Source organism: Eptatretus burgeri, chromosome 6 (genome assembly GCF_056783735.1).
Source record: "Eptatretus burgeri isolate ZD-2024b chromosome 6, Ebu_testis_v1, whole genome shotgun sequence".
Taxonomy (NCBI): Eukaryota; Metazoa; Chordata; class Myxini; order Myxiniformes; family Myxinidae; genus Eptatretus; species Eptatretus burgeri.
This window is the reverse complement of record NC_140966.1, coordinates 11700481-11722956: the sequence shown is the minus strand read 5'-3', so window position 1 is coordinate 11722956 and position 22476 is coordinate 11700481. Positions and strand designations below refer to the sequence as shown.

At 44.6% G+C, this 22476-nt stretch overlaps 1 protein-coding gene across 1 annotated transcript in view; it reads right to left on the bottom strand.

The window, feature by feature from the left end:
* The window catches only part of POLA1 (DNA polymerase alpha 1, catalytic subunit), a 230357-nt gene that overhangs the window by 36711 nt on the left and 171170 nt on the right, over positions 1-22476 (bottom strand). Inside the window, exons 31-34 of the mRNA XM_085884021.1 lie at positions 5265-5396; positions 4891-5065; positions 3034-3212; positions 1269-1400 (exon numbers count right to left, since the gene is read on the bottom strand). Coding sequence (XP_085740147.1) covers positions 1269-1400; positions 3034-3212; positions 4891-5065; positions 5265-5396 — 618 coding nt within the window. The remainder of the gene's footprint in view (positions 1-1268; positions 1401-3033; positions 3213-4890; positions 5066-5264; positions 5397-22476) is intronic.

Below are 22476 nucleotides of genomic sequence, written 5' to 3'. Positions count from 1 at the left end.
AAGTAGCATGTGTTGACGTCTGTCAACGATCGCAGACCGTGCCTACAACTTGTGGCCAGCGTAGCGGAACGTGCGAGTCATACGCCGGCATACGTCGTGAAATTTCAAGCATTAAAAAATTTGAGGACAACCGAAAAGTACAACGTTTAAAGCCAACGTACAACGACGTATGGCAGTGTTTTTCAGCGTGCTCTCAATGTTATCAAAACTTACCCATAACGTATTCAACGTGTGCCAGCGTTCTAGAAAAAAAATTCAAAAATCGGCATACGTTGGCTAAAACGTCAAGGTGTGACCGGGCCTTAAGGCAGGATGCCAGACTATCAAAAGCATGAGATATGTCCAGCGAGATGGCCTTGATCTCATGTCTGACATTGAGGGCCTCCATTCATTGTTGGTTGAGGAGAAGTAGCATGTCCAAGGTGGAGTGACCTGGTCTGACACCAAATTGGTGATCTGAGATTAAGTTGTTGGAGAAGAGGAAGGATTTCATCTGAACTGCAATGATGGATTGCATTCTTTGACCTTGTTGATGATTGGAAGTAAGCTGATCTGTAGTTGAGGGGATCAGTTTTTACACCTTTTTGTTAATGTTGTGCAGTGATTTTGGCAGCTTTCCAAGCAGCTAGAAGATGACCTAGCATAAATGATAGGGTGAAAATGGCAAAGAGAACGTGTAAGAGCAATAGAGCAGGTTTTTTGAGCTGCAAGGGCAGTGGGAAATTGAGTAACTAGTTATACTTTGCTTATGTTTTTGTATCCCACCGATAGGCTAGATCTGCATCTGGACCTTGGCCAAGATCCAATTATCTTCTTCTTGTCACCAACCCAACTTATCAACATCATTCTGTCATATCATGTTAAATATCATTTTTGGCCCCATCTCTCAATGGTGAAGAATCACTTTGAAAAATTAAAAATTATCGTATCTGGACCCGGATTTTCACCAAAATCGAATCAATTCATCTTCGCTCAGAATTCCTCATGTCGTCTCTGAAAACCTAAGGGTGTATGTGAGTTGCACGTGCTGAACAATTAATGAATGCGGCAATTACATTATGTGGAAACTTGCAATCAGGTGTGCTAAACATCCCTCATATCAAAGAGGCATTTGGAATGAACAATGGAACAGTCCTTCAACAATTACATTATCAATTGTACACGTTTTTGTTTTGTGACATAACACATTGGGATTTCACGATTTACAAATCCGTTTTATGAACATTGACATTGACATTGATGTGAAAAAAAACAAGAGCAGCTCTTACCGCATAGTAATGCTGTATGTGCTTTCTAACATCCAACTCAAGCTGGTTTTTCATCTGGTTAATTGAGCAAAATAAACACTCTGTACATCCTTCTTGAATACACAGACCCATGTCTGGCCGATTTTTGTTGTCCTGGAACAAACAGAAACCAATTGTTTAAATGTGTAACAATACAAATGAAAGTCAAGCATTCACAAAATAATGGGAGAAATGTTACATGTTGCAACTAAACCTTCTATTCATTTATTTTATGAGACGTTTACAAATAATGGAATCGTTTATATCTTTGGTTCTCAGGTGAAAAGCACACTATGGGTCATTTGTTTGAACAGTATGGCAAATATTGCACTCTGTACATCCAATACATGCAGCATGATACTGCCAGGAATTTAGTCAGATCATTGCACATCTGTACATTTATGGCATTGTTGTATTCAAGTGAACAGAGACTACAGAGCAAGTGAAACCACAATCTGGAACATTTGACAGGTTCTTTTAGATACACTCAGAGAAGTCAAGAGGCAGAATTGGAATAATGAACAAGTTCTGATTACAGCAGCACACCACACTCTAAAGTATTGTGATGTTTAAATAAAGAAAATACATTGCAATGACACGAACAAAATAATTGAAGTTTTGCAGGTTTATTTTTGTTTGGGGAGATGGTAAATGGTGAAGGAATTTGAAGGCAGTGGTAAAGCATGGTCAGGTTAGTTAGTTTGACAATTCTTGAAAAGGGTAGTGATGGCAAAAAAGTGGAGATTACGAGTGCTTTGTGGTAAAAGGACGTGCACAATGTCTGCATAACACTGATTTATAAAACTGGAAGGACACATCTAAGATTAAATTTGTCAATGGCCTTTCACTCTTATATTTGCAGCAGGTCTTTTATAAAAAGTCCACTGTGGCCAGTCCTTCTTATTATTGAAGTGCTGCTATTATCTGTTCTGGAAAATTGATAATTATATTCAAGAAGTTTATGTTAAACAATAGATCAAGAAAGATTTGTCTGAGAAATGTACGGATGCATATACATTATGAAACGTGGTAAGTGAAATCACTTGTTAGATCGTCAAATAATTGGAACAATGACTGCCAGTCTTCTACTCTCATGGTTTACAATTACAAGACAGTTATTTATGAATTATCCAAAATATTTAAATATTTCATGATATTAAATGCTTTGAGACTTTTAATGCCAACATTTATTTATGCTAAATAATTGAATGGTAAGAGGATTAAGCCACAACATTGCCATTGGCAAGATGTCATTGCAGTGATGAACAAGACAGACAAGTGATGATACAAAAGCTATCAACAGTGTTGCAAGGAATAAGTTCAAATGGAACTGCTTGGACAAAAGTGTTTCCTTCAACGAAAATAGATTAAGCTATTGGACTCTTCACAAAGTTTAAATAGCTATGTTTTCACAAATCCTGAGTTCAACAGGTGAGATCATCTTAAGTTTTAACATCTCCCACTGAGGAAAAATTATTCCTGGGTAGTTAATGAACCTTTTCAATGCCTTTCAACTTTGCCTTCAAAAAAAAAAAATCTTCTCATCACTCATACCAGACTATTGGCTTTCAGCTATGGTTGCTGCAGTATGCAGTATCACGTAAGGCATTGTCCATTGGAATAGTCTCCAACAAAAATCTTTGAATAAATCAAGGCACACTTATCACACAAAAACTAAAGAAATCCTTGTAGACAGAAATAAATTTATTCGGCAGACAAAAACAAGTAAATAAATAAATAAACTCACAGAGTCCATAAATGGTGCCGTGAACTTGTTGGCGGCTTTACATTTTGGACAGGAGAAGATGAAAGGCTCACAATCACGGTAGCGTTCCACATCTGACAGCTGGGCAGTCCCTCCAAGCAATGCATCTGTCTCCGTTTGTGTCATGTTCTGTGTGACCCGAAATTGACTTGGATCCAAGCCTAAACACCCAAAAAAATAAAATAAATCAGAATCACCAAAAATGAACTGTTTCTTGGATATCGGGACAAGCTGTCCTGCCTATAAAAACTCCCTCGAGAATGTCTGTAAATATGTCACCATGGCTGTTCCTGGTGGGCAAGTTTATGTATCAACTCCCAAAGACAACCATGATGATTCAATGTGCAAGTTCAGAAAGTTTTAATTTTTTTGAAAGTTATAAACTATTTTGCAATAGAGTTAATGTAAAATGATAAAATAAAACTCTGCCACGAATACTTCTATCCACGTTAGATGTCAACCCACTGTTACGTTTGATATGAATTGAAGGTCACATGAAAAATAAAAGGTCAGAGACCATGAGAGAGAAAAGCCTCTTTCAAAGGGCACATGACCTTTGACCTGTTGAATGTGAAATTGAATCGGTTCATCTTGTACTACAGTTCATAGTTGTGCCAAGTTTGGTTGAAAACCCTGCAGTGGTAAAAAAGAAATCATGGCAACAACAAAAAAATGATAACGGACGGACAGACAACCAAAAAACAATGCCTCCGGCTGCAGAGGCATAAATATTATGCATTTGTGTATCATTCTTTCCAAATTCACCAAGGTGTTATTAATATTTATTCTTCAAGATTGGTGGATCATAATTCAATAACTTATAACAGAGTTGTTGGGAATTGCCAAAACAGTAATTTGGAATTTTGTTATTGTGATTTACTTTAAAGTATGACGAACTGAGGTGATGGCAAAACGAGTGCCACACATCCTCTACAAAGCAGTGGAGATTGAACTGGCTTGCTCCATAATCAAGGCTTGCTCCATTGACGGTTAGATCCCAGGTTGAAATGGCCTGGCGGTTAGATCCCAAGTTGAAATGGCTTGGCGGTTAGATCCCAGGTTGAAATGGCTTGGTGGTTAGATCCCAGGTTGAAATGGCTTGGCAGTTAGATCCCAGGTTGAAATGGCTTGGCGGTTAGATCCCAGGTTGAAATGGCTTAGCGGTTAGATGCCCAGTTGAAATGGCTCGGCGGTTAGATTCCCAGTTGAAATGGCTCGGTGGTTAGATCCCAGGTTGAAATCCCATATGCTGTTTTGTTCAATGTGGAACAATGTTCTTGCGATTGACTTTTAAAGTCGACTTAAAATTTCCTCATGTCCATGCCATGCACACGATTTATGTACAAACTTCTACACGAGCCTCAGGCAATGTACAAGGTGGCCTGAAAGTCGTGTTACCCCCGATAAAATTTCTCACCCCTCCCTCCCTCCCCACCCTCCTCCACCTTGGTATGCAGAAACAATGACTCAGAATGATGGAGCACATACAGATATAATGGCTGATTAATTATTGCAAGCACTGCACAATAAAACCTGCATATCAAAAGTACTGTGGAGAGGTAAAGGGACTTTCAGGCCACCCTGTTGAAAAATACCCTAAATTTCTAAACTTTGAATTTCTTAAACTACTAATGTAAGAAGAAACAGGAGCTCTAATTATTGGAAAAGTGGCTTTCTAATGACAATGGAAGAGTGGTAAAACCGAAACAGATGACCATAAGTGCAGCAGAAGCGATATGTACATAATGGCAGATAAGGTGAATGCTTCCTTGCCAAAACTAGAACTTCATTCAGCTATTGAGGAAAACTGGGGTCAAACACAACCCCAATGATACTCACCAAGCCACTGAGCCAAGATAGCAGAGTCAATTCCCTCAATGGGATCACAAAGACGCAAGAGCACGGGGTGAAGCTGCTGGCCAAGGTAGTAATGTGTATCCACAGTGAGACCAGGTTGTTGGTTTAGCTGCTGTGGAGAATAGGCCCGCTGGCTAGCAGGCAAGTTAGACCCATCCTGCAATATTCAAAGAAGCAACAAAAACGACAAGTGAATTTGATGGATCGTGGCTATGCCTGAACATCCGAGCATGCAGCCAACCAATTGTACAGGTATGTTTATGGAATTTGTAAACAAAGGAAAGAAAATCCAAAAGTGAAAGTGTGAGATTATTTTGAAGGTGTTGGTGTTATTGTTATCCCCTTCAGAGTCATACCTTGCAAATTATGTAGGAAATAGTATCTCCGGCTTTTACAGGTCGGCCACCTTGAGAGTTCAGCCACAGAGCCACATGTACATGAGGAAGACTCTTCTTGTCCGGATAATCCTGGGGGTCTTTGGTCAGGCCCTGAGGAAGGAACAGATACAATTTGCTTCAAATTATTCAAAGCAATGAAGTGAATGGAAAAGGATGATGTGAAGTATGACATTGACATATCATTCTTTCCAAGAGAGAGATTGTTTGTTCTCCTCCTTCTCTTCCCTTTATAAGGGGTGAGGTCCAACAGCACCAAGCTTCTGCCCTGCCTGGACAATGATACTCCTCCACCTTACAGATCTCCCTCCTCCCTTCGGATCATCATGAAGGTTTGAAGTACAAATAAAACATATTGTGTCCAACACGTTTCTGGCTGTGCAACCACGAGTAATCTTTACCTCTCGCCGTTTGCTGACGTCAGTCAACAAGGATGTGCTACCCACCTCACAAACCAGCAATGTTATTTATGAGTTTAAGTGCCGATGTGAAGCTCGGTACGTGGGCCGCACAACACCAACATTGGCTGATCAGATCAAACAACACATCCCCTTGGCGATTCGAAGAAAGATTGTGAGGGTTAGAACACAACCAGTGCGAGCATGTAGAAATATCCAGCAACCACCGGCCACTGTACCCGCTTCATCTACCATTGCACAGCACCTGGTTGCCAACCCTATCTGTGCAGACCAGTACAATACAGATAAGTTCAGGATATTGAGCAGAGGTCAGAGCTCGTTTCATTTACGTGTGTTGGAAGCAACCTTCATCCTTACCACCGATCCAATACTATGTCGTCAAAAGGAATTTGTACGATCTTTGTGTCTTTCAGCATGGAAAGATCACGGGAAGTACGGTAACAAATGGTGAATGGACCTTAGGGGAAACCCATCCCCCCTCTCTCCAGGATGCGGTTGCAAACGTCAATCATCGACAAACTCTGCTCCAGCCAATAGGAGCTTGAGGTGAAGATGATGAGTCGACCAACGGGCATTCGGATTAACCGTGACGTCATTACGGTTGACCAATCAGCGTCTACCTTATTGAGACCTGCGTATAAAGCACACGCCTTCACTTCCTTCGATTTTTACCCTGGAGTGCAGCACGAAAAGCTTCGGTCACCAGTATGTCATGTTTGTATCCATATATATATATATATATATATATATATATATATATATATATATATATATATATATATATATATATATATATATATATATATATATATATACACACAAGGTGTGTTCAAAAAGTATCCAACCTTAATTTTTCGTGCGTAAACAAATGAAGCTCGGGAGGCGTGGTTTCGTGCACGTATGTAGGCGATCCTAATCCGTATGCGTGAATATTTTCCCGCCTGCAGAATCTGTCAGTCGCCGACAGACCGCTGATGAGTGAGGAAGTGTAAGTGAGCACCGTTGGATTTTCGTTTTTGACAAAATGACGGAAAAACTTGAACAACGCTACTGCATCAAATTTTGTGTAAAGCTTGGCGATTCCCAAGTGGAAACGATCTGCAAGATTCAACAGGCTTCCGGGAACGAAGCAATGGGCACCACACAGATAAAAGAGTGGTACAACCGCTTCAAAGATGGTCGCACATCAGTGGAAAGTGAAGCACGTTCTGGTAGGCCCTCAACATCCAGAAATGAGATCGTCATTGACCAAGTGAGGACCCTGCTGATGCAGGATCGTCGAATCACGATCAGAGAACTTGCAGACGAGGCGGGCGTCAGCATTGGATCTGTTTATTCCATTGGGACTGAGAATTTGGGCTTAAGGAGAATCTCAGCGAAGTTCGTGCCAAAGCTGCTAACGATCGAGCAGAAGCAACTCCGTTTGGAGATCGCACAGGACATGTTGGAGACTGTGAACAGCGATCCCAACTGCAACACAGCGATCACTGACGAAGAGACCAGAGTGATCCGTCATTTTGTCAAAAACGAAAATCCGACGGCGCTCACTTACACTTCCTCACTCATCGGCGGTCTGTCGGCGACTGACAGCTTCTGCAGGCGGGAAAATATTCACGCATACGGATTAGGATCGCCTACATACGTGCACCAAACCACGCCTCCCTAGCTTCATTTGTTTACGCACAAAAAATTAAGGTTGGATACTTTTTGAACACACCTCGTATGTATACACTTGCAGGGTACTGGTCATTAACGGGTTCGGAGAAGTCTTACATTTAAATGAGCAATTTTTTGTGTGTGTATTTGTATAAATAGCAATTCAGTGATCAGATATCGCAGTGGAGCTGGTAACCTTGGCAACCTCATTCCATTCCACCAGTGAATATTTTCAATCCATACTTGTTGTACCTCTGAAGTACTGCTTGGGAGTGAGGGTGATATTATGAAAGCTCAGCTGGGAAAGGAACGTTATGAGCCTACCGCCAGACGGAAGGTCACGGAAGTTCTTTCCATGCCAATGCCAATCGACCACCTCCAGGCACCTATCCTTCTTCACATCATTTCTTCAGCCCCAAACATGCCCCCTCTCTCGAAACTCCCCGTAACTATATTTTTGGCAATTTCCATTTGTTATTTCTCACAACATTTCGTTCCCATTCGATGATCCATAGCTCACAAGTCTCAGTTTAGATTTGGAATATCCGTTTCAATTGGTCATTTCAACTTGCAATGTGATGCAAATTGTGCACAAATAGGTCATCAAAAACGATTTTCAGGGGAATTTTTTTGTTCGATTTTCTAAGGGGTCTAAAGGGATCGAAAGTGGCTTTAGGGTCTTAGAAAGTCAAAAAGGGTTGAAAAGGTCTGACAGGTTTAAGGTATCCAAGGGGGTATAAAGTGTCTCAAGGGCCATAAAGGGGTCTAAACTATAAAGTGTCCAAAGGGTCTTAAAGTATCGAAGGTCATCTATAGGTCTCAAAACGGTCTAAATGGGTGTGAAGGGGTCAATAAGTTACGAAGGTCGAAGGGGTCTAAGGGGTCGAAAGGGCATAAAGGAGTGAAGCTGCATTGAATAAATTACCTTGGGTTAGTAAAGACATTACTTCGGAAGTGCAACACGGCAAATAAGCGAAATGTCATCCTGGTGACAGTTTAAATTAAAACCTCTATTTAGGTTTCGGTAGATCGTGGTTATAAACCTGATCATAGAAAGTTTTATCACAATTAACCTTGGGAGCTCAAAGTAGTCAGGTCACAAACAAAAGTTTAGCTTTTATATACATTCTAAGCAGAGGAACCCAGCAATGCCAGGTCCCTCCCTCTCACCCCTTCCCTCCCTCATCCCACCCCTCTCCCTGCAGCATCATCATCCCCCACCCCTCCCTCTGGACTACCACCCCCACCCCATCCCCTCCATCCCACCCCATCCCTGATTAGTGGAGGTTGGCTTTGGGGCTTCCCACTCTCTGGGGATGTGTACAATGCAAAAATGCAAGTTATATCCACAGCTGACTTGCAATACCCTCTGAACACCACCATCGGAAAGGGGTCTATTTATACCGGGTGGCGTGACACAATACACATTTACGTAAAAAATTTTTGTCGACCTTCCCTCACAAACACCTGTGACTGTAGATAGAACCAAGTAGCCCATGTTCACCACGACGTTGAACTTGGTCCATGTGCCAACCGCCAAGTATGGTGGCAGTTGGCTCAGTAGTTTTGGCATGATTGGTGTTACACACAGATAGACAGAATATTACATTTATTTATTAGAAGAATATAGATAGCAGGGTATCCATCTCCTCAGGGTTTGTATATAAAGGGGTTTAAAGTGTCTAAAAAGAGTCCAGAGGATGTAAGAGGAGGAAAGGGTCTTAACCTTTTTTGGTGCCTGCACCCCTTTAATTCTCAGAATATTTTCTCACTCCCTTTCTCAATAACATAATAATAAAATAAAATAAAAAAAATCAAAGAGTTAGGACAGGTCTGAGAAAGAAAGACTATTATTTGATTATTTGCACTCCTTAATTTTCACAGCAAAACCACCTGCCAGCATGTTTCACACCACCAGAAATGATGTCTTGACACCCTGGGGTGTGTGCACCCCACGTTAAGAACCACCGGTCTAAAGTGTCTTTCGGGTCCTAATGAGGTATAAGGTGTGTGAAGGGTCTAAAAGGGGTCTTCAAGTGTCCAAAGGGTCTCGAATGGGGCTAAAGGGTGTGAAGGTTGAAGTGGGTCACTTCGACTTTCGTAAAACATCAAGAAGATAGCCTTTTTAAGCTGTAATTAAGAAGTTAACTTGGGAGTGCAACAATGAAATAACGGGCCAAATGATCTCCCTCATGACTGTTTAACCCCCCCCCCCCCCCCTATTTAGGTTTGACGTGGTCATCAATCTGATCCGAGAACATTATGTCATGATTAGCCTTGGGAGCTCAAAGCAGGAAGGTCACAAACAAAACTATTTCATTTTCATATATACACTATACGTATGCACACACAAAAGATGGGTCATCCAACCAAGCTCGAGGCAGACTTTAGTAAACCATCAAGATTGAAGTTTGAAGTTGCAGCAAAATTAACCTGGGAGTGCACCACGGCAATGTTGGGCCAAATGGCGAAATTTCATGGTTTGTTTTTAGCACACCTCGATGAAATTTGACAACCTGCATCACACATGATGGACCAAAGTTTGTTCACGGTGTTAAAAAAAGAATACAGTGGAGGTGGAGTGGGTGGGTTTGGGGGGAGGGAGGAGGGAGGGGGGAGGGATGGGTGAGGGGTGGGGAGGGAGGGGAGGGATGGGTGAGGGGTGGGGTGGGAGGGGGAGGGATGGGTGAGGGGTGGGTTGGAATTTTTGGAAGGTGGGGAAATCGAGGGATTTTCAGACGTCCACACATACATACAAGGTTTATCTGCCGATACGTTTTGAAGTGGTTTTTTTTTTTTTGTTTTTTTTTAGGACATTTGTCTTTTACATAATTATTTCAAAGTAAGCACATTTCCGACGCTCATCGCACAGAACAATTTAAATTGTGATCCGATAACGATCATCCCATAGAACGCCTGGGGACGCCCCTGTAATGATGGGATTAGCTAATCCTTTTAAACCTCTCCGGGAAGATAAAATGGACGCCAAAACGGTCCGCATAGCGAAGCGAGTAGCCGGCGAGTCGCGAGCACGTGCTCTTAGACAAGAGCACAGAAAACGGACGCGATCCGTCGAGACGGTGAATCAACAAACAATTAATCAGAATGAAAATGAAGACCACGACGTCTCACCACAACTTGTTCCACGCTGTGACGTAATCGATGAACAGGGACGAAGACTCTGGAGTGGGACCAACAGGTTTATTCCGGATTCGGGCACAACCCCGCACCGAACGTGAGTGGTCGGGTCACGTGACTCTCCTTAACCACGCCCCTGTGCACCCATGGATGGACGCATGCGTATAAACTACTGACACATCACATCCCCCCACCCCCCCTTCCCCAACTGTTTTTTTTATTTTAAACAAATCAAGACGTTCAGGAGGATTACAGACACGAGCTAATCTTCTAAGGTCGAGGTCGGCAACCTGCGGCCCGCGAGCTTCTCCCGTGCGGCCCGCAGCGCCTTGTCCGGATTTCCATTAGGTGCGGCCCGCGAAACATTTTTCTGAACCGACGGCAAATTTAACATTTGTGGACATATGATTCTTCCACATATATCACAGTCTCTGTACATCACAATAAATTATTTTCACTTCTAGTCCACTTAACTTGGTCTTAAATATTTTTTCGTTGTTGTTTCAGATGGCTGAAGGTCTTAAGGTTCAATTTACAATTACATTTATTATCATTGATTTTAGGTGTGTTTGTTATTTTTTCGGGTTGGGAGGGGGGTGCGGCCCGCGAGGTGGCCCGAACGTGGCCCAGTGGCCCGCGGCCTGGTTTAGGTTGCTGACGCCTGTTCTAAGGGCTGGTGGAGGGCTGTCCTTGCTTGCGACTGCTGTGGGTTTCTCAATCAGGGGTACAGGGTCGGGAAGGAGTTCAGGTACATTAATGGGTGAAAAGCTTTCATGAGGAAACACCTCAGGTTAAAACGCAAGTGGTGTTAATACAGGAGTGGGTGACAAAGGCACTTGAGCCGGTTCAATGTTTCGCTCCCCATGACGTAACTTGAGTTAGTAAACGTGTTTACTCATTCATCTACCATCACACAACTTCACAAGAAACATCATTGTCACCAATGTTGTCAATAATGATGGCAGATAACCACTTGGTTCCACATCAGGAGTTCAACACGGATGCAGAATCATTGATCTGGAAGTTGCGGTGTACAGACGTTTGGTCGTGATTACGTTTCTGTTGATGCGTGTTATTCTCGACTTGGACCGTTACGTGAGGGTGCACTAACGATAACCGTGTTGATAATTCATGACCCATCAGAAGCTTGGCAGGTAAACGACCGGTGGTTTGATGTGGTCTGGTGCAGTAATGGAGCAACACACGAGCTGGACGACATTGAATGGAGCCTTCCTTGACGCGGCTTAGACCATTCTTGATGATCTGAACATCACGTTCGGCTTGACCATTACTGGCAGGTTTGTAGGGGGGCAGATGTGTAGTGCTTAATGCCATTCATTTCACAAAAGTTCTGAAACTCTGAACTCGTAAATGACGATCCATTATCTGATACAATGGAGTTTGGAATACTATGTTGTGCAAACATGGTACATAGAGCTTCAATTGTTACAGCAGAGGATGAGGATGGCAACACGAGAGCTCTCTGAAGATTGAAGCTCTCTGTTACAGCAAAGAGCTTCAATCCATTTGGAGTGGGCATCAACAACGATAAGGAAGAGCTTCCCTTGAAATGGATCAGCATGGTCGATGTGTAGTCTGGACCACGGCTTTGATGGCCACGACCACATGGCCAATGGAGACTGCAGTGGTGTCTTGGCATGGGCTTGACAAGTGCAACATCGACTGCAGTCGATGTCACCGTCCAAACCAGGTCACCAAACATGGGCTCGGGCAACAGCCTTCATGGTGACTATGCCAGGATGAGCATCATGGAGTTCATTGATCATTTTCACACGTTGTTTCGGCGGAATTATCACTTAGCTACCCCAAAGCAGGCAGTCTGCACCAATAGAGATCCTATCCTTCCAGATGCGGTACGATTTCACCCCTTCCAGTAATGATGCCCAATCACCTGACATAACAAAGCGTTTAATTTGTGACAAATCTGGATTGCTATTGGTAGCACAAGCAATCTGCTTATCGGTTACGGGCACCTCATCGTGAATGACATTAGCCATGAGATGAATGATATTGCCAGATTGTGGAGGTTCTGGGATGGTTACGAGAAGCAGCAAGCAACTGAGCGAGTCAGAACAGTACATTTCCTTACCCGGGCGGTAAACCAATGAATAGTCATAACCGGCAAGGGTCAGCGCCCAACGTTGTACACGACCAGATGATGTGGGCAGAATGGCTCTGCTTTCTCCCAGGAGACCAAACAAGGGTTTGTGATCAGTCTCAATTGTAATATGTCTTCCAAAGACGTATTGGTGCATCTTTAAGGTGCCCCAGACACATGCTAATGCCTCTCGTTCTACTTGAGCAGAACAACGTTCAGTGTCAGATAGGGTTCGTGATGCATACGCAAGAGGCTGGAGATTACCGGTTCCATTTGTTTGCAACAACACACACCCAATGCCATATGAAGAGTTATCACAACTGAGAATACGTTCCTTGAATAGGTCGTAATGGACAAGTAACGGCGAGGACAGCATAGTTTTAGTGGCCTTGAATGCTCGTTTGGGCAGCTTCCCATTTCCAGACAACGCCTTTCCTGAGGAGAAGATGGAGAGGCTTGACGGTTGTGCTTAGTTGAGGTAGGAAATTACCAAAGTAGGTCAACATACCCAGGAATGCACGAAGTTCTGAAATGTTTTGTGGCATTGGTGCATTCGCAATTGCTTCAACTTTGCTCGGAGAGGGCAAAATGCCTTGACAGGAGATTTGATGACCCAGGTATTCAACTTGATGTGCCATAAAGATACACTTCTCACACCTTAGGCGTAAAACCCTGTTTGTGACAGCTGAAGGAGGACTTTATTTAGGTTCTCGAGGTGTTCATGTTGTGACTTGCCAGTCACTAGCATGTTGTCCTGGAATACGACTGTCTTTGGGGCAATTTTCAATAATGTCTCCATTTTGCGTTGGAAGATTGGTGCAGCAGAGTGTATGCCAAATGGGCATCTGTTGTACATGTGGGGTCCTTGATGAGTGTTGATGCATGTATAGAGCTTGGAATAATCATCCAGTTCCATTTGAGCATAGGCATTGGTCAAGTCAAGCTTAATGATTGTCTGGCCACCCATGAGAGTGGTGAACAGATCCTCTGCTTTGGGTAAAGGGAAGCCATCCAGCTTTGAATAGCGGTTGATTGTAATTTTGTAGTCCCCACCAATGCGCACTGTTCCATCTGCTTTGAGTGTTGGAACGTTAGGTGCTGCCCAGTCGGAGTAGTCGACTGGTGAGATGATGCCCTCACACTGCATGCGGTCAAGCTCACATTCGATCATTGATTGCATCATGTAGGGCACAGGTCTAGCCATATGGAACAATGGCTGAGCATCTGCAGAAACATGAATCTCCCTTTGGGCCCTGCAAAGGTGCCAACACCATCACTAAACAGGCCAGGATACTTGTTGAGCACAGTATCGTATCCAGCATCAGGGTTGGAGACTCTGTTTACGTAACTCCAATCAAGTCTGAGTATTCGTAACCAATCTTGGCCTAAGAGGATTAGTCCTTCTCCACGCACTATCAGTCGTGGTAGGACATGAGTGCTGTTTCCATATCCGACAGTTACATTAGCTGAGCCAACTACAGGAACCACCTCCTTGGTGTATGTTCTCAAGTCAGTAGATACAGGCCGGAGTGCAGGAGCCTTTCTCGGAGGGTAGATGGAGGTGAACTTCCTCTCGCTCATAATTGATCTGGAAGCACCGGTATCAACTTCCATCCTCACCGGGATCTTATCGATCGTTACGTCAACTATAATTGGAGCTCTTTGTTCCAATAGAGAAAACCTCATGAAGTTCCTCACTTGACTCTCTGCTGCAGGCTGTGCTCTGTGATCTAACGTCCGCTGCATCAGGGTTCACCCCAAAGTGATAAGCAGGAGACAAGTTCTTCGACTTGAATCGAGAACAACGACACTTCAAGTGTCTCTGCTTACCATAGTTGTCACAGGTATAATTCCTGTACCGACAATGGAAAGCTTGATGATAACCACCACAATGCCAACAAGTTACCCCAACCTTCTGAGTAGATTCAGAAATGTCAGGAGGTGGAGGTGAATTTGGTGGGTTGCTAAAACACTTTTGCTTGTAGCCAAAGGTTACCTTGTTAACCAATGGATCCTGCTGAATAACTTTTGACTTGTTAGAGATCACACGCAGGCTCTCGGCAGTTTGCATACACGCAGTGACTTTAACCAAATTGGGGTCGGATTCAGGAAGGAGTTTCCACAGAATTGAATCTTCATTGCTGCCTATTATAAAGAAATCACGTAACATCTCTTCGAGTTTATCTGGAAACTCACAATGTTTGGTGAGTCGGCGTAAATTATCCACAAACTCTGATGCATCTTGACGATGGTGGGTATACAATTTATATCTCCAGACGATCTTACCCGGTTTAGGGTGAAGTCTTTACACGAGATTGACGAGCTCTTCATACGACTTTTCAGGTTTGGCTTGGGCAAAAAGATCTTTGACGAGGCTGTACATCGGAGCACCGCATACGGTCAGTAATACAGCTCATCGCCCTTCAGTGTCCTCATCAGTGTCCATTTTGTTTGCAACGAAGTACTGCTTCAGACGATCAGTATAGTCTTCCCAATCATCCCCTATTGCGTATTCACGCAATATTCCGATGCAAGAAGACATCCTTGTTGCCACTGTAATGTACTCAAAAGAACAGGGATGAAGACTCTGAAGTGGGAACAATAGGTTTATTCCGGACATGGGCACAACACAACACAGCACCACATCGGAACATGGGCAGGTCACGTGACTCTCCTTAACCACGTCCTGGTGCACCCATGTATGTATGCATTTGTCTAAACAACTGACATCACACACGCAATAAACATCCTCTCACCTCCCACGTTGAAGTAACTGATTACGCCTCAATCCACCTGCCGTTGCCCCGCCCAGCCTCCACGCCTTCCGGACAGGGCCAGTCATGCAACCGAACGGGGCCAATAGCCAGGCGCCACAACCTTCACTGGTCGCGTTTCCACAGACACCGAGAATACACGAATCACTCGCTCCCATGAGGAAATCCCACGAGCCAGACTCGTCGGTACACGTCAGTGCCCAAAAACAAAGGTGTCACACAACGTGGAACACCCCTTCCCTGCCCATTCCCCAGCGGTCCCCAATTAGACATTTTTATGGTCCCACAAAGAGTTACCTCTCCTGTACGACTTTAAATTCTTTCGCAAAAAGTCGATTTTAAACCTGCAACTGATTACAAAAAAGCAATCAAAACGAAAAACACCCAGATAAATAAAATGGAGGTAATAAACTCGAAAGGCAATACCTGTATTGTATCGACAGAAAGGCTCGACATTATGGGGGAATTGATAGAGATGGTTCTGTGTGAATAGACATTTGGGATTGCAAGACAAGTATGATCAAGGTGCTTGTAAGATGCTTTTATAGGGCTCCTGGTGTGAGGGAAGAACAGGAAATATGGGCATGTGATGAGGGAAGAGTTTTGATTATGGGGGATTTTGACTTGCCAGCCATAGATTGGGTGAAGTATAGGAACGGGGAGAGGGCAGAGCAGATGAGGATTTTTGAGACCGAGCCCAGGATTGCTTTTTGAGGCAATTTGTACAAAACTCCACAAGGGGGTGGGTGTGTGTTGGACTTCTTTTTGAGAAATGATCCAAATATGGTACGTTGGAGAGCATTTGGGGTCCAGTGATCACAACGTAGTAAGAGCAACTCTATTGTTGAGATGTGATGTTCGGGATAGTGTAGCAGTGTTGGATTTTAGGAGGGCAAACTTCTTTTTGATGTACAATGTCGAGGGTCATATAAGATCCAACACAAAATGTATAACAAAGGAAGCAGGAGACAAGAGAGAAGCACAAAACAGTGGGGAATAGAGACATGAGAACTATGGAAGGGAGAGGGATGGGGCCAGGTACACGAGGTACGTGGGGTACACGGGGACTTTCAGGAAGGAAAGCAGTGAATTTGAAAGGGGTGGGTTTGGGGTGGATTCACGGGGGTAGTAAAAGATCAAGATTTTGGATGGGGGAAGGTAAGAGATGGTGGTGAACAGCTGTTTTGAAGACCTGGAGGAAAGAGTGGGATTTGAGTGTGTGAGAGTTTGTTCCAGAGGTGGGGGGAAAAAAAAAGAGGAATGAAAAGTGTGAAGGTGAGCAGTGGTTCTTGATTTTGGTAGTTTCACCAGAAGGGGGTTGCTGACGGACCTTGAGCGAACTGCTGAAACATTGGGGGGGTGTGGTAGATAACAGACAGAGCAGGGGGGAGGGGGATGAGGTCAGAGAGTCGACAGTTGAAGACAAAGACCACTGACCTACCTGCGGTAAGAGAGTGAGAGACCTGAAGACTCAGCTTCATCGCGGGAGGTACGGATGATCCTAAAAGCTGTGGTTTCCACAGCGTGAAGACAAGAAAGGCATGAGGCGGAAGCACCAGCCCAGAGTGGAGAGCAGTACTCAATCAGGCTGCGGATGAAAGCTTTGTATGTGGTCAGGAGCTCAGGTTTGCCAAGGAAGGACTTTGCATGACGGAGGATGCCCAGTCGGCGACTGGCTTTGGAGGCCAGCTTGGAAATATGGCTTTCCAAGGATCATTTGAAGATCGTAAAACCCAAAAGCTTGAAGGAAAGGACTTCAAGCCGATTGTTGAGAAAGTTTGGGGGGGGGGGTTCCAGATGGTGCTTTCGGAGAGACATAGTGAGTGTGTGAGATTTATCAGGATTGAAAGACATGTTCCAAGTGTTGGACCAGCTTATGATTTTATCCAGGTCTGCAGAGAGTGAGGAGGCTGCTGCCTGCCAATCTGAGGGATGACAGATGGTACGGCAGAGGGTGAAATCATCAGCATAGAGATAAAGAGGATTTTCTCGAGTCAGAGAGATCAATGATGAAAACCATAAAAAAAAAAACAAAGGGCCCAGAACACTGCTTTGAGGAATTCCAGCCTGGACAGGAAGAGGAGATGAGAGAATTCCATCAAGGGCCACCAGTTAACTGCGACGGGAGAGGAAGTCTGCGAGCCATGAGTGGAGATTGCCTTGGATACTATAAGAAGAGATTTTGGTGAGCAGGGCAGGATTCCAGACCATGCGAAACGTCTCGGTAGATGGCTCTGATCTCGTGTCTGGCATCGAGGACCTCCATCCATTGTCGGGAAAGCAGAAGCAGCATGTCCAGTGTCAAGTGACATGGTCTAAATCCAAATTGATGATCGGAAATCAAGCCATTGGGGAAGAGGAAGGATTTGATGTCAGAAGTGATGATGGATTCCATGACCTTGGTGATGATTGGGAGAAGGCTGATTGGTCTGTAGTTGCAGGGATCTGTTTTTGCACTTTTTTATGCAGGGCAGTAATGTTTGCTGATTTCCAAGCAGATGGCAGATGACCTTGAGCAAAGAGAGGGTGAATAGAACAGAGAGAGGGTGAGCAAGAGCAAATTTTTATGACACGGGGACCGGTTGCATAATCTGAATCGAGGTTTGACAGCAAGCTCTCCACCTTGTCAGGAGAAAAGGACACAGAGTCCAAGAACAGCTGATTGCAACTGGGTAAGGTGAGTACAGAAAGCAATGGGTTTCGGACACAAGATTTAGAAGCAAACATGGAGTTGAGGCATTCAGCCTTTTCACGTACAGTGTCAGCTGTGCAGCCATTTGAGGTAAGGGAGGGAATGGAGGGGGAATATACACCAGAAACAGATTTCATTAGACACCACCAGGATTTGCAGGAGGAAGAGAGGTTTGAGAGTTCAGACGAGCTTAGAAAGATGTTGTTTTCTGGCTCTCCTGAGGGTAGATACACACTTGTTCCGAGCTTTATGGAAGGAACTGAGATTACCCTCAGTTGGGTTTGTTTTTCATGAGGCAAAGGCAAGTTGTTTCAGGACAACAGGACAAGCATATAAAGAGCAGACATTTTCTGGGAAATTGGTCAAAATCAAATCCAGAAGAGATGGAGTAACCGTTGGCTGAGAACCAGGTCGAGAAGTTGACAGATTGTGTCAGTCTGAATGAGTCGCATAAATCCTTTGCTGAAGTGCCATGGCAGGTGAGAGAGGTACCCACACTCCACCAACTGGCATGATGGCAATTGAAGTCACCACATATGAATAAGAGAGAGTTGGAATAAGTGGATAGAAGTTGATCCAGGTGTTTGGCGAGTGAGATGTTAGTCATCACTGTTTGGTGGAGGGTACAACATACATATATACAAGAGATGGAAGTGGAGGGGAAGCCAGAGCCAGAGGAATTTCTGGGGTGTGGAGGAGTGAGGGCAATGCATAGAGAGTGAGGAATAGAGTTTTTGATAAAGAGAGTAACTCTGCCACCAGAACAAGGCTCAGGTCCATCATAGCAGAGGAGGGAGTAACCAGAGAGAAACTAAGGAGTCACCTTCAGATATATTGAAGGAGGAAAGTTCCTGTTCAGTAGATTATGTCTGGTTTGTCAGCGGCAACCTGTGCGGAGCGAGTCAGGTTAGAGCGAAGTCCTCAGATCTTTGAGGTCCACACTGTTAAGGCCTAAGTCACATTTGGCACGGCAGCCGTGTCGACAAAATCTAGGGCCACTAGCAATTACAGGGCGGCCGCAGTATTTCCATGGTCACACAATGTAGCAGTCACATATGTTTTTATTTTTCGGGGAGCCGCACGAGGTATTTAGAAATTGTGGAGACCGAAAACGTGGGGGGTGCCGTACGGTCTTTGATTTGATGTCGCACAGTGACCTTAGGGCGTCCCTGCGGCAGCCATAGAGTTTTAAAGGCAGACGGAAGGTAGCCTCAAGGTGCCCGCAGGGGGGCCCTAAGGTGAACGTGCAGCCAGACGGATGGTAATGAGTGGGTATATATACCAGTTCTTTTTTACTGAAATAAAAATATACCAGTTCGGAATATACCAGCATATATAACTGAATATACTATAACTATAATATATATATAACTGAATATACCAGTTCGGAGTATAGGCAAACACCTATACTCCGATCTCTAGCGGTAGCGCACGGTCGACGCAGACTGCCACTGAGGTCGTACGTAGGACGCACGCAGACGTAGGGGAACCGTGCGTCGACCCTGCGTTGCCCGCAGGTAGTCACACAGACCGCAAGGCCACCGTATGTTGAACACAGGGACACCTTAGGACTATCCTACGGCGACCGTGGAAATAGTGCGGCTGCCGTAATTTTTTTGGGGGTTGGCAAAATTCATTTTTCATTGATAAGAGCCTACGGAAAACGCACGAATAACGCAAGCCCACCGTACGCCCTACTACGGTCGACGTGGAACACATCTACGTCATGGCTACGGCTTGTCTAATTGCTACGGCCAACCTAGAAATGAAAAAAGTTATAACTCCACGCTATAATTCCACGGCGACCTCTACGGCCTGTAAAATATAGCCATATGGCGTAGGGCCACCCTGAGGCCACCTCAGAAACTCTGCGGCCGCCGCACATTCCTGTCAATTCAAGGGGGGGGGTACGGCCACCGTATCCTAGCCGTAGAGCAAATGTGACTTAGGCTTAAGGAAGAGGGAAAGGAGGAGGCTTTGGGTGGAGATGAGGGGAGGGGAGGGGGAGGACAGGATGAAGGAGGAGAGGTGGAGGTAGGCAGAGTTGTTGACAGTGTGTTGGAGATTGCAGAAGAGCTAGGGGAGAGGGTCAGATGGGGAGGAGGACAAAGGGCTCGGTGGTGAAGGGATGATTATAGCAGTGGGGAGTAATAAGAGAGGGGGTAAAGGGAAGAAAGAGATTGGAGTTGGTGGGGGAAGGAGGCAGCTTTGTGGATGAGGGGGGTGGGGCACAGCTTTGAGAAGGGAGAGATTTGAGGGGGGGTGAGAATTGAGGTAAAAGGGTCAGGTGGGAGCTTTTGAGAAGGGTCAGGAGGAAGCTTGGAGGGGGAAAGAGAGAGGTTTGCTTTGAAGATGGAGGAGGTGGCCGATTTGCGAGGGAGAAGTGAGAGAGAAGCTTTGAGGGAGAGGGAAGATGATGAGAGCAGGTATGGTCATGGGGGAAGAGGGAGAAGGGAGGGGTGGGGAGAGAGGAAGGATGAGACTGGGTAGAGATATGGTAAAACTGGGAGCGGGCGGGGGAGGAACAATATGTGAGAGGGTGGGAAGAGGGGGAGGTGTGATGAGAGGAAAGCGAGCATGTTTGAGATATGGAGGAATGTAATGAATGAGAGAGTGAGATACTTGTTTGGTTGGAACGGAGCCCATGGATGTTTGAAAAAAAAAATCACAGTTTGGGATATCAGAGAGGGCACTGTTATTAAAGGCCCCATGACACTCAAAACTTTCTGGTTATTTATATATTAACTTGACCTTCCGAGCGAAGAAATCACCCGTTTCTTTTTTAAAATCAACAATGGAATAATTAGACCAAGATTTCGATCATTTCTAGTGCTTTTCACAACTTGCTATTCTATACTCCGATCTATACTCCCCACCCCTCAAAAAAAGTTGAGTTCAGCGAACCGCACGTCACGTGACCGTTGACGTCATCTCCAGAACGCGACTCGCACAGAGTGGATTGATTAGACGTCGCGTGCCACATAAAATACGTACAAAATACGTACAAACCCTAACAGCTAACAACACGTGTTTGCTATTTCACTGATCGTCTTCTGATGAATGAATGTCTAGTTGGTATTGCTACGTCTAAGTTATGAGAAATAAATTACAAGTGGAGGCAAGCTAACAGCACTGTTGTTGTACATGCACTTATAACAAGGCCCTTGGCATGTGCATCACTTTTTAATTAGGGAGCAAGCATAATTCATTACAGAATTTTCTAAGTTAAGGCAATATTGGTGATGCAGCATGTTTCTGGTGGCAGCAAAAATAAAAATAAAAAATCTGTACACCGAGGACAATATGCTCTTTAAAATCTCAACGTTTTCACAAATGTCAACAGCATGCCTGGTAAGGTAGGGTTCACTTGGGATAATGAACGTCCCTGCTTCTCTGACACATCGACAAAGGTATCAGGTAGGCAACATGCTTTGTAAAGGCACATGAGGAGTATATTTTGTTACTGTACAAGTGGGTCAGAATAATACAGTTTGCACCGGCACATAAACGAATATAATTTTTGCAATATTGTAAAGGAATTAATACTGACTGCGCATGGTAATTTGCCCAAAATATAACAGCAATTAAAATGTAAAGTACAATTATTAAATATAAATATATACATATTGTTACGAATCTGCGCCCGCCAGCGTGCAAAAGTCCGCTTTTTAGCCGAATCGCGGCCGTACGCCCACCGGACGGACAATTCAGTCGCGACTTTTTGGAACAACGCCGAAAACCAGTCACGGATGTGCTCCAAGCGCACACCACGGCCTAGTCAATATTCTACCCGCGCGCGACAGGGTCAATTGCCGAATTGGCGATATACCTAATTCGCGCGGGCAGCCTACCGAGAGACCGTATCTCAGCGAGGTCTGCATGGACACAAACCACTTAAGCGGTTCGTTCCGTTCTGGGATAACCGAGCGGGGTATTATCGCGAGACCTCGCTGGACCCGATTCTTTTATCGGCTATCAAAAAGTCCGCTATTATTCCGAAGGCAAGATAGCAGTTCATTTGGGGAAAGAGGACACAACGAACTGGTGACATTTAAACAAGCACATTTATTTTGAACAACACATAAGCACGTAAGCAGTCATGCAATGAATTGGCGGGAAGGGACAAGACGCGAGCAAGACAAAGCGCTACGACCGTCTATTTATTATGTACAGTCACTGAAACAGTTCCACTTACGGACATGGCGCCACAACATTCACACAAAAGCAAAGAAAAGCCCCAGGACAGACGAGGGGCAGACTGGACCTCTTTGGGTCTTTATTGCACAGAGCCGTGTCGACCGCAGAGGCTCCGCGAGACCGTTGCAGGTTCCCTCCACCCTCGTGGTGCCTCGATGGGGCGACCCGCGACGTCCCG